Source organism: Triticum aestivum, unplaced genomic scaffold (assembly GCF_018294505.1).
Source record: "Triticum aestivum cultivar Chinese Spring unplaced genomic scaffold, IWGSC CS RefSeq v2.1 scaffold144478, whole genome shotgun sequence".
In the NCBI taxonomy this organism is placed as follows: domain Eukaryota; kingdom Viridiplantae; phylum Streptophyta; class Magnoliopsida; order Poales; family Poaceae; genus Triticum; species Triticum aestivum.
Window position 1 is genome coordinate 1 of NW_025231100.1, and position 12099 is coordinate 12099.

The 12099-nt window shown below is 41.9% G+C and overlaps 1 protein-coding gene and 1 long non-coding RNA gene across 2 annotated transcripts; both read right to left on the reverse strand.

Annotated features, from left to right (window-relative positions):
- Positions 1 to 4292: 4292 nt before the first annotated feature.
- On the reverse strand, positions 4293 to 5851 carry LOC123175699 (uncharacterized). Its single transcript, XR_006488083.1, has 4 exons — positions 5663 to 5851; positions 5197 to 5470; positions 4745 to 4890; positions 4293 to 4542 (listed from the first exon to the last, which is right to left on the reverse strand). It is a non-coding gene; the product is annotated as an uncharacterized lncRNA (long non-coding RNA).
- A 678-nt stretch (positions 5852 to 6529) lies between these two features.
- LOC123175698 (uncharacterized) lies at positions 6530 to 11392 on the reverse strand. The gene is made up of 5 exons (XM_044590285.1): positions 11321 to 11392; positions 11139 to 11225; positions 10860 to 10987; positions 6916 to 9989; positions 6530 to 6826 (listed from the first exon to the last, which is right to left on the reverse strand). The coding sequence occupies exons 3-5, from the start codon at positions 10878 to 10880 to the stop codon at positions 6823 to 6825; spliced, it is 3099 nt and encodes a 1032-aa protein (XP_044446220.1). The 5' UTR covers positions 10881 to 10987; positions 11139 to 11225; positions 11321 to 11392; the 3' UTR covers positions 6530 to 6822.
- Between the last annotated feature and the right edge of the window lie 707 nt (positions 11393 to 12099).

Here is a 12099-nt window from a genome sequence, read left to right on the forward strand (position 1 = left end):
CCCAGTATATATTAATACTGGAGACATAACCCTTGAGAAACTTTGTTCAGATTATGAACATTCTGATGTGGATATTGAGGAACAACAGATGAAAAAACTAAGGGGAATGTTCTCTGGGGGAAAAAGTGGTAGGAAACGCTCACCAGCACTTGACTGTGTGAAGCAATCAGTTGGGATGGAGTCCTTCGAAGAAGGAAAAAAGATAAGAGGTTTTAATTGAGAGTTTTCTCTGTATTTGCATCAGATATATGTTTTTGTTTTTTTGTGGTCAAAAAATAGAAAAATGAGGGGAGTCTTCTGGAATGTAAGAGGTATAGGACAAGATCACAAAAAAAGATATGTTAGGGAAATGATTATGGATCAGAAACTGGACTTTATTGGACTCTCTGAGACCATAAAGCAAGACTTCACAAAAAATGAGCTACATAATTTGTGTGGAGGGATGAATTTTCAATGGAGCTGGAATCCGCCCAGAGGCATGTCAGAGGGGATCCTTGTGGGGGTTAACAAAGATGTGTTTACTGTTGAAAATATTGAAAAAGGACAATATTTCTTGAGAATGTTAGTTTTTGATAAAAATATCAAAATGCACTGGAATTTGGTCACTGTATATGGGGATGCACAGAATGAAGGAAAAGCCAGGTTCCTTGCTGAATTGGCAAGATTATATCATGATAATCCTCTGCCTTGCTTGGTTGGGGGGGATTTTAACATTATTAGAAGTGGGAAGGAGAAGAACAAACCTATGCTTAATGAACAATGGTCCTTCATGTTCAATGCCATTATTGAACAAGCAGGGCTTAGGGAATTACCCCTGAATGGGAGAAAGTACACTTGGGCTAATAATCAGGATGACCCTACTTTTGAAAAACTAGATAGAGTGTTGATGTGCCCAGCTTGGGAGGAAAAATACCCACTTACCATGTTGCAAGCCTTTTCTAGAGAGATTTCTGATCATACTCCTTTGTTCCTGGATACAGGGGAAGCTCATAATCATAAATATATTTTTAGATATGAAAATGCTTGGCTGCTGAGAGAGGGCTTTAGAGAGTTGGTATATAACACCTGGAATGAGAGATACTTAGGGGACGTTCTGGATAGATGGCAATCAAGGTTGAGAAGATTGAGGAAAAAAGCTAAAGTATGGAATAGAAATATAGATGCTTGGTAGAGGAAAAGAAAAATGGAAATTATAAAGGAACTATATGATTTAGATAAGAGAGATGAGATCATGGGTTTAAGTACGGTGGATAGAAATGAACAGAAAGAGCTTAGAGCCCAACTGAAAAGAGTTATGATGCAAGAGGAGATGAAATGCATGCAGAGATATAAAGATTCGAAGATCAAAGATGGGGACAGAAATACTAGATATTATCATTCTAAGGTGAATGGGAGGAGAAGAAAAAACAAAATTGTTTCCTTGGAACGGGAGGAAGGGATTATAGAAGGGGATGAGAAGTTAATGGAGTATATCACCAAATTTTATAAAGAATTATTTGGACATCGTGAAGAATCTAGTATCTCACTGATAGAGATGGAGATGGATAAAATCAATGAACAAGAAAGAGAGGAGCTTTTGACACCTTTCTCCCTAAATGAAATTCATCAAGTGGTCTTTGGGATGAAGAGAAATAAAAGCCCTGGCCCTGATGAATTCCCTGCTGACTTTTACCAAGATTTTTGGGAAGTGGTCAAATGGGATCTGAAAAACCTAGTAGATGGTTTTGCAAAAGGAGAAATTAACATTGATAGATGCAACTATGGCATAATTACTTTAATCCCAAAAACTAATGATGCTTAACAAATTCAGAAGTTTAGGCCCATTTGCCTACTGAATGTTAGTTTTAAAATCATTACTAAGATTCTGATGAACAGGTTGGCTAAGTGTGTGGCCCCTGTGATTTCTAGAACCCAAACTGCCTTTATTAAAGGTAGATATATTATGGAAGGGATTGTGATTTTGCATGAGGCTCTGAATTCCTTTCATAAGAATAAAGATGATGCCCTAGTTTTTAAAGTAGATTTTGAGAAGGCATATGACAAAATCAAATGGCCTTTTGTTATACAGATGTTGAAAATGAAAGGGTTTCCTGATAAATGGTGTGACTGGGTGATGGAAACTATGAGAGGGGGACATGTTGGAATTAAAGTGAATGATGAAATTGGCCCATATTTTAAAACCTTTAAAGTATTGAGGCAAGGGAATGCCATGTCACCTTTGCTGTTTGACATTGCTGCTGATGCCCTAGCCTTTATAATGAGTAATGCCCTCAAACATGATTTGGTTAAAGGGGTGTTGAACAGTGATAGAGGGAAGGGGATTAATATGCTACAATATGCTGATGATACCATATTCTCGATCAAAGATGAGATAGAAAGTGTGAAAAACCTTAAACTCATACTAGGAGCTTTTGAGCAAATGTCTGGGCTTAAAATAAATTTTCACAAAAGTGAATTGCTGTTATTTGGCAAAGCTAGAGAAAAGCAAATGATATGTCAAGAAATACTAACATGTAAGATGGGGGACTTGCCCATAAAATACCTGGGAATGCCTGTATCTGAGAACAGAATCAGGAATTCTCATTGGGGATGTGTGACTGACAAAATTGAAAAAAGGTGTGGGTGTTGGCAGGGGAAACTACTGGGCTCCATTGCTGGGAGAATTACCTTGGTGCAAGCTTGCCTGACTAATATACCTCTGTTCATGATGTCCTTTTATGCTGTGCCTAAAGGGATCATAAAGAAAGCTGATTTCTTCAGATCCAGACTGGTATGGCAAGAGGATGAGAATGTCAAAAAATACCACCTAGTGAATTGGAAAGATTGCTGTCTGCCCAAAGAAATGGGTGGCTTAGGGATACTGAATCTGGAAATAATGAATATTGCACTTCTTGCTAAATGGTTTTGGAAAATGGAGAATGAAAAGGGTTTGTGGCAGGATATTTTGGATGATAAATATAGAAAAGGGGGTTGTTTGGCTTTAATATGTAAAAAGCCAGGGGACTCACAATTCTGGGCTAGCTTGCTTAAAATCAAAGAAATTTTACAAATCTGTGAAGAAAAAGATGGGAGATGGGAGAAATACTAGGTTTTGGGAAGATTCATGGGTTGATGATAAACCTTTGAGGGAGGCTTACCCTAGACTGTATGATATATCCTTTAACCATAACATTACTGTGGAGGAGGCCATACAGAAAGGGTGGCATGGGTTTAGATTTAGAAGAACCCTACATGGGGAGACTGTGGAGCTTTGGAACAGTCTCAAAAATATATGTGAGGAAATTCAAATGCAGGGAGGGGCAGACAAAATCCTTTGGACCCTCACTGCTGATCACAAATTTTCTGTGGGATCCTTATATAGGAAATTGATAGCTGTTGGTATGAAATTCCCACAGAAATACTTATGGAAGATCAAGGTACCTGCAAAACTGAAAGTGTTTTATGGTTGATTAATAAAAAAAGCATCCTAAATAGAGATGTTCTACTTAAAAAAGGCTAGAAGGGTGAGAAAAGATGTGTCTTGTGTGGGAAAGATGAATCTATTGATCATTTATTCTTCTCTTGCTCTGTTGCTTCGTTGTTATGGAGTTTGGTCAGATGTGTGTGTGGGTTTAAAACTGTACCATCTAGTGTGAAAGATTGTTTTGGAGACTGGATTAGGAAATTTAATAAAGATGATAAGAAACTGGTGCTGGTGGGGATTTCAGCCCTGCTTTGGTCAATTTGGAAAAGCAGAAATGCAATTGTCTTTGAGAATAAAAGGATAAATGATCCTTTATATGTTGTCAAGCTAATGTGCAGGTGGTTAATTGACTGGTCTATTATGCAGATAAAGGAGTCGTCAAGAAAAACGTTGGAGCTGGGAGCAAGGGTGCTAGAACAGGCAGCAAATGAAGTGTTCACAGCCAAGCAGGGGTGGAGAATCAATGTTGCAAGATTGGAATGAAGACTCCTGCGGTGGTGAACCTGATGTTTGGTGCTCCTGTAGAATAGATCCTTGGCTCCTTTTGCTGCTTTTGCTTCTGCGTTGATGTTAGGACATTCAGGGTAGTTTGAACTCGGTTGGCAGTTGCGAATTTAGGGTTATCTGGAGTGGCTGGCCCTGTGTTGGCCTTTTGGGATGCTATCTGATCGTGGTGTATCCGGTTCGATCTTTTCTTTTTTTCATTTGAACTCTTTTGTAGAACTCTGTGGTTTTCAGTAATGAAAATCGGAAGGGGCAAGCCCTTCTTTGATCAAAAAAAAATCGTGTACTACTTTGTCAACGTAAAAGGCACAAGAGTATTACCCACTTTCGAAGATCGCTACTCATGATGAATTCCTCCAACGAAGATCAATAGAAATATCCAGCAGCAAATTTAACCAATCATTAACTGATGAGGACTACACATGATGAATATATTGCTCCGCCCAAGACAAAGAAAGAGACAAAGCAGCAGCGAAACCGTAGCGATCTTAATCCGTTTTTCATCGAAGACGAAGAATAGAAACCAGCTGCATATGTGATCAATCTAACCCGTTGGCTCAAGATCTTGGCACCACCTACAGACACAACAACAAGCACAACATGTTAATTTTCTGCTTCACCATTGTTAACCAGTACCTATACTCATGTATATATATATACACAGAATTTCTTCTGGTAGAGTAATCTTTGAGTGTTGAGTAATACAAGTATCATCCCACCAAAAAAAATCAGAGGGCATGAAGAAAGTAGCCAGAAATAATATATACACATACGTACCTCGACAGACAGCAGCGAGTGAAGCTCAACAGACAACAGACAGTTCCCTTCTTTTTTCAATATACAATCTTGTGCAACTAGAAGCAATGAAACCGGTTTCTCAAAAGGAAGCAGCAAAACCACCGAGCATCACATTAGGTCATGCCCTGTATCCATTCCAGAAGAAAGACTCAATAAATTCGGTCCAAGGCCCTACCAAGTGAGAATCTGATATGACGGTTAATGTTTTACATATTTCATGATGTTTGCATGAGGAGTAATTCATTTGTTTCCAATAAAATTGTGGAGTAATTCATTTCAGAGTAAAGCAATTCTAATGGGCATTTTTAGAAAACTAGTTAGGTGTGAGGATGCATTTTTTGATTCCCTAGCATGATGATCCACCGCCTCTTTGAGCGAAAACTGTGCTGCCTAATCAGTGAGAAAACCGTAAAATGCACAAGAGTGCTTACCTTGTATCCAATAGAACTCATGATCGCCAATACCAAGAAAGAAAAGGAGTAGCAAAGTTAACCCATAATCAACCGATGAGGACCGGACTCAAGATCAATTCCTCTGTCCAAGACCAGCCAAGAGACGACTGCAGCTGTGTAACTTAACAAGTCTTCAAAATCAAATGACGGAAAGAACTACTAAGGAATCAGGAATCACAGGATGGATTCCTCCGCTCAAGACCATGAGAGAAAATCAGCTGCAAGTTCAATCAATCTAACCCATCGGCACCACCTGTAATGTAAAAATACAGTAACAAGGACAAGTTGTTACGTTTGTGTGTTGCCACCGACAACAAGTAGTGCTACTCAACTACATATATACTCAAACTTTGTTCTGGGAGAATAATTTAGAGGGCACAAAGAAAGCAAGCCAGCAAATGCAATTGTTTTTTAGTGGCTAGCTAGCTAGCTAGTAAATGCGTACCTTAACAGCAAGCAGCAGACAAGAAGCTTGAGATAGTAGAAACTTAGATTGGCACTCCGATTTGCTTCCTCGATCGTCAAATTGCTAATGCTGGTGTGTGAGGCTTTGCCCTCAGAAGCTGCAGAGCAAAGCAAGTTGGCTCTTCCTCTCTTCTCTGCTTGCAACTAAAGAGCGCACAATGTGTTTCTTGATACCTCCTCCATACTGGGAGGGTAGCTTCATGGACGCATGGGCTTTTGCTTCCCCCCTTTCGCTTTGCCAAAGCATGAAGCAACGTATGTATGCTGCTGCTTTGTTTTTGCTTTTTGCTTTTTTCTTTTTCTTTTCCAAAGATGATCGAGATGCAGCTGCTCTTACAAGATTTATTTCTTTTTATTTTCCAATACTACAGATTTCCATGGTGTTTTGTGCTGCTAGAAATAGCTTTTGTACAGCAGGGTCTGCTGACGCAGGCAACACATCGCAAGTGTCTCTGTCTCCTAACTTCCTAAGTTTAGTTTAGCAGCACTCCCTCTGTCTAAGTTCAATCTTTGAACAACAATAATCTAACAACACTATATTGTTACTAAAATAAGTTTCTTATGGTTTTCTTTTTGCAACCATTCAGAAACACTGAAGAAGAAATTTTATGATCTTATTATGTGTTGGTGCAGTACTTGAAACCACTGTTTCGATACTCGGAAAGAAGAACGTTAGTCGTAATTGATGCCTGTCGTGCTCAAATTTGACTGATGGGTCAATGATTCACAGTCACACATATGGAGCCAGACAAGGCAATTGCAACAACCAGCACAGATAGCTGCTGCTTTTTTTTTATTTTTCATCAAAAGCATATACCAACCAAGCAAACATGAGCAGCCGAGCTGTTTCTTAGTTCAGATAGTAGTACATAGCAAACACTCTCAAATATGACAGTTTCAAACTCACATGCATGCAGGCACACATAAGAAAGTTTCAAACTCATAGCAAGCTACCACTCATCAAAGCCACACACACACTCTGCTTCTTATTTGCAAGCCACAACATAATATAAGGTGAGAGCCACCATAAGCTCACACACAAGGCATTGTTGGCAACAAGGCCACACAATAGCAATCCCAGCAAGCACACAAGAAAATCAAGCCGTCTAGCGCTGCAAGGAACACGGCGGTGCAGAGTTTTCACCTACTAGGCAAGAAAAACCAAAATGGTGAGTAACATGATAAGTTGAGAACAGAAACAATGTTGCATTCTGTAATACGCATACGTCGTACCTGAGGACGGAGACCCTGGGCAGCTTCTCCTTGTAGTAGCGCGAGTGGACCGGCGTCTCAAATTGGTCGGGGAGGTGGTCGGCGTCCCACTCCAGGGCGTCCCACACGTCCTTCTCGATCTCGATGGTCGGCTTCTTCTCGCCTGGGCTTCTGCCCCTCACAGATGGCAACCGGCGTAAGCTCCAACACCCCTTGATCTTGATGGTCTGGAGCGCTGGTGCCAACAAGCTGACCTCGCATATCTTCTGCAGCTTTGGGAGGTCGTGCAGGTGGATGGTGGTCAGCTTCGGGCATGGCAAAATGCGGGGGCGATTTCTGCCTATTCCTGTTTGGACCATTTCGTCCTGCATGAAGACGTGGTTGAGATCACCGCCGCAGTGGATGATGTAGAGGGTTTCCAAGCTGGGCAAGGACCAAAACCGCATGGGGAGCACGAACTGGAGGCTGGGGCAAAAGCACAAGTGTAGGTGCTGCAGATTACTGAAGCCTTTAGGGTCTATTTTACTTAACCAATTGGTCATCCACCAGCCTGCCAAGCCTGCCATATACTCATGCGAACGCAAAGGGAAGCAGGTATTCAACTTGGGGCACCTCTCCACGCAGCACCACCTAAGGTATTTCCACAGATTAGGATTATGACCTTGAGGAGTAATAGCACGTGTGGAGACGTCATGGAAGTGCAGGGATTCAGCATACAATCCCATGAATGAATCTAGTGATTCCTTGAGATGTCTCTCCATGTGGCACCTCCCTTGAGAAATCTCTATATGTCGATCCAACTTTGGAGTCGCTGCTGGTGGCAGAAAAACTTGTACCAGGGGATCGCCAACCATCCTCAGGACATCACTGTATCGGCTTGCTAGACGAATAAGCTGTTGCGGGTTCTCTTGATCACTTGGACCAACTTTATCCTTGCTAGTTGCTTCAAATTGAACAGGCGAGGAGGTGATGTGGATATTGAAAGTTACATCTTCCTTTGGACCCCATCCAAGTTCCCTCAAGGAGTGAGTAATCCTCGCATCCGCAAGGACAGCATGCACATGCAACTGGAAGGATTTATGCTTGTCAATGGTAGGATACGGACACACGATTCCAGCTCGCGTGTCTATGCACACTAACTCAAGATGATCAATCTTCTCCAAAGAAATGATTGCACGAAGGTGCTTGCATCCTATTAGAAATAACCGCTTGAGCCTTGGGACCTGCACCACCATAGTCTTGAAGTCAAGCTTCTTGATCGCAGTTCCGGAGAGATCCAGTTCCACAAGGTTGGGTAACCCACGCAAGAACAGATTATCCAATTGTGTGCAGCCTACCAGGGAGATCCTCGATGTAGAGATACCCTTCTTCTCTTCATTGGGAGGTGGACGGAAATCTTTCGGAGGTAGCTCAACAGTTGATGTCCTCTGGCGAGTTGGCCCATAGCCATCAAAGCTAAAGGTCTTGAGAGAAGGAGGAAGCAGACCAGAGGCAACAATGCTTTCCAGTCCATCACAACCATCAAGTATGAGCATCTGAAGCCTGCTCGCCTTTGATAGACTTGTTGGAAGAGTTTTCATGTCAGAGTTGCCTGAAAAATCTAGTATTTTCATACTTTTCTTATCTGTGAAGGAGTTATCAACATCATTTGATGTCTCATGCTGACAAGTTGGTTTGATTATTCGGAGTCTCTCAAGGTTAGGCAGCCTCCCTTGTAACTGAGCTGTGTACCGCCAACATCTGACTCCTTCTATATTTAGTTCTGTGATGCTTTTCATAAGATCCATTTTCTCCTCAGATAAGATATTATCCCACTCTGTGTAGCGTAGGTCCAGCACCAAAAGATTATACAAGCATGCCCACTCTTGATGATTATCTGCTTCACATGTTTTGCTACGTGTACAATGGTCCAATCCAAGGAATCTGAGGTTCTGACAATGGTGAAAAGGAGGTGATGCAAAATTGAAGGCACAGAAACAGAGAACTAGCACACCAAGCTTGTTGGAATGTTCAAAGAAGCCTTTTTGCAGAGTTGGTGGGTGATCGGATCTTTCAAATGCCAAAAACAGAGATGACGTCACTGCAGGAATAGTTTGCATACCACATATTTCCATATTTTTTGATGTGACTGAAATCCAACGGTATGACCCTTCCTTATAGACATCATCATCTTTAACTACCAGAAATAAATGCTCAAAATATTTCATGAGCATCTGAAGCACCTCATCAATCACAGTAGCATCACCCTCCCAATTTATCTCTCCATGCAATGTGTTACTAACATCCCTTGCTTTGTCCCCTTGTATGATTGCATCACATATCCAATAGTTGGAAGCATGAGCGATCCAATCAAGTTTGGTGGAAATGTGAAAAATATAATGAAGAAATAACCCATAGAGGCAACATTCTTTAACCATTGTAGGGTTGATGTCTAGCATAGATGGACTTCGAGCAACTATGGTGGCACATTGTTGATGAAGTAGTTCTTGAAACTCATAAGCTATTAATGAGCGAGCTCCCCGGAATGAATATATGAAAACATGAGTATATCTTAGATTGCTTGATATCGAAAGACGGTCAACATGGCGATGCATTGTCAAGCAGCACCTGTTGAAGGTCCATATCATCATGTTTTTACCAAACCTTGTAAGAGGAATGCCAAACGAACCAATGTCAACCTCGTCATCACTTCCATTGAGAAAAAACATCATAAATTTGGTGCCAGTCAGGGTTTGCTCAATCACTTGTGCAACACTGCCTATCTCATTCCTCGAGCTTTCACCAATTCCCTTAAAATCATCCTCTTCGTCTTGCTTATCTAGAGTAGCCATTATAGAGCGGTCAAGTGTCAGTTCCTGTGCAATTGCTCTCTGCACCGCTCTCCTGTTATTCCACTTTGAGCAATCTATGAAAATTATTCTGTCAAAGCATAGTTCCGGAATGTTTCTCCTGGATGGAAGCATTGCCGCCATGTATCTAAGAACAGCAGAGGCCCCAAATCCATCCCAACAATCAAGGCAGAATATGCGGCCCCTGAGCTGAATTATTTTGAACATCTCTTGTGCAGCTTCGTGAACATTATCGGCTCTTAAGATCTGAAGTAAAGTATGCAAGTTAGAGCATCTTTGTTAGTTTACGTTTTTTGGCAAATGGCCTAGCTTATTTGATTATAAACAAATTTGAGTACATCATTTCACTTTAACATGTACATAACACATACCCTCCATCATATATATGAATAATAATAAATCAGGGTGCATCTGTGAAGCACTCAAACGGTATTTGAACAAGCGATGGTTTGAATCACATCAACTTTTATGGCTGGGCGTGGGCCATGGAAAAATTATTACTACGTACACATTGTGATATGTAAGCGTCTACACATACGGTCTTTGTTTTTATTTACATGCCTCTACATAGGAAAACCTACCATTATAAGGACCCTCATATTGCCTGCGTTTGCCTGAATCCCCGCAACCTGTACAATCTGCAGCAACCTCACGATGCACTTACTGCCTCCATCGTTGCCGCTGTCCAGCCATGCCGATTTCCGAGCCGCGTGCTTTGGCTCTCCCTGCCGTGAACAGAGCTGTTGTGTGCCGCCAACTACTGACAGTCGCCTGAGATTGCCCTTGCGGGCTGCCCTTCCATTTTTTGGCAGGGAAAATTTGGCCTGGGCTATCCGTATTTAGTGGATTTATTTACATAGGGTCAGACAGATTAGTCTTACGTACAGGCTGATTGATGAATTGGTTGATTTAAAAATTACAAATGAATTGATTATTTTTAGTTTCACCATCTTTCTTACTACCTCTGTATTAAAATATAAGGCGTTTTTGTTGGCTAATTTTAATCTCCTCCATTGATTTAATCAAGGGGGTGTACTGAAGCAGATCCCTTAAAACAAAACCATGATGTAGTACTAATTATTTTTGTGAGGTAAAATAGGCAAAAAGTATTAGTACCTCCTTCTCAGCAACATTCATGATGTATATATATTCCTCTGTCGAAGAAGAGGACCTAGAGAGAAAAGCAGCTGCAAATTCGACCAGTCTAACCCATCAATACGTACCGAAGATATTTGCCACACAACCTGGATATACAACAACAACAACAACAACAAGATGTTATGTATGTTTGAGCTTCACCACTATTGTTAATTAAGCAGCGGTACGTATTGCAGTGTTCTGTCTGGCAGAATAATTAGATATTTGGAGCCTAAAGAGAGTAAGTGCGTCGTGTACCTTGACTTGACTGTAGACAAGAGCAGGCAGGTTGACAAATTAAGCACAAGTGCAAGCGCCCTCTAATCTTCTTGTTCGACAGATATTCTGCCAGGCCAAGCAGGTTGACAACAAGCAGGTATGAGGCTTAGCTTGTTGTCAATAACTAGCTAGAGAAGTAGAGAGTACACACGGTCCCTTACTTGATGTGCATACATGCTTGCAGATCGAGGAGGGTGGGCAACTTTGCTTCTCGCTGGCTGGTCCCTTCTTCCCTTTGCCAAAGCGTGAAGCAAGATATATGTGCGCTGCTTTTTCTCTCTTTTTTGGCTTTCTCTTTCTAATAAAGAAAAAACGATTCAGATGCTCCAGTGGTAACTGATAAACACATTTCATATATATAATTTGACACCCAAATATAGCATCTGTTGCGATCTGACAATCAATTCTTGCTATGATTTATTGCATATTTGAGTGAAAATCATATAAATGAATCATTTACTTGTGACTTGTTACTTTTGCAGAAAAGTGCGCAAAGGCACTATAATCGTGAAGATTTCTACTATGTGGCTAAGAGCATCTCCAATGGGCGCGCGATCTTAGCAGCGCGCTGGAAAAATCGCCTCTTTTGCGCGCGCGGGGCCGGAATGGGCGCTCCAGCAGATGCGCAAAAACGCACGCGCGGTATAATTGGTTCAGCATGCGGAGCAAAACGGCATCCCACGCCGCTTATTTCGTGCGCCCGCTCCCATGCACTGGACAGCAACGACTCGCGCACGACTTTCACCAACCGCCAGATCCAGGCGCTGGCGCCGCCGCTTGCATCTCCCCATTTGCTCCGGCGACCCGTCGGCGCTTCCCCGGCCTATCCCCGCGCGCCGCCGCCGCTTCCTCCACCTCCTCTCGTCGCCGCCGCCCCTCGTGCACACCATTCCTCCAGCGAACATCGCCCAGCGGCCCACTGCCGCTCGGTGCCCACAAG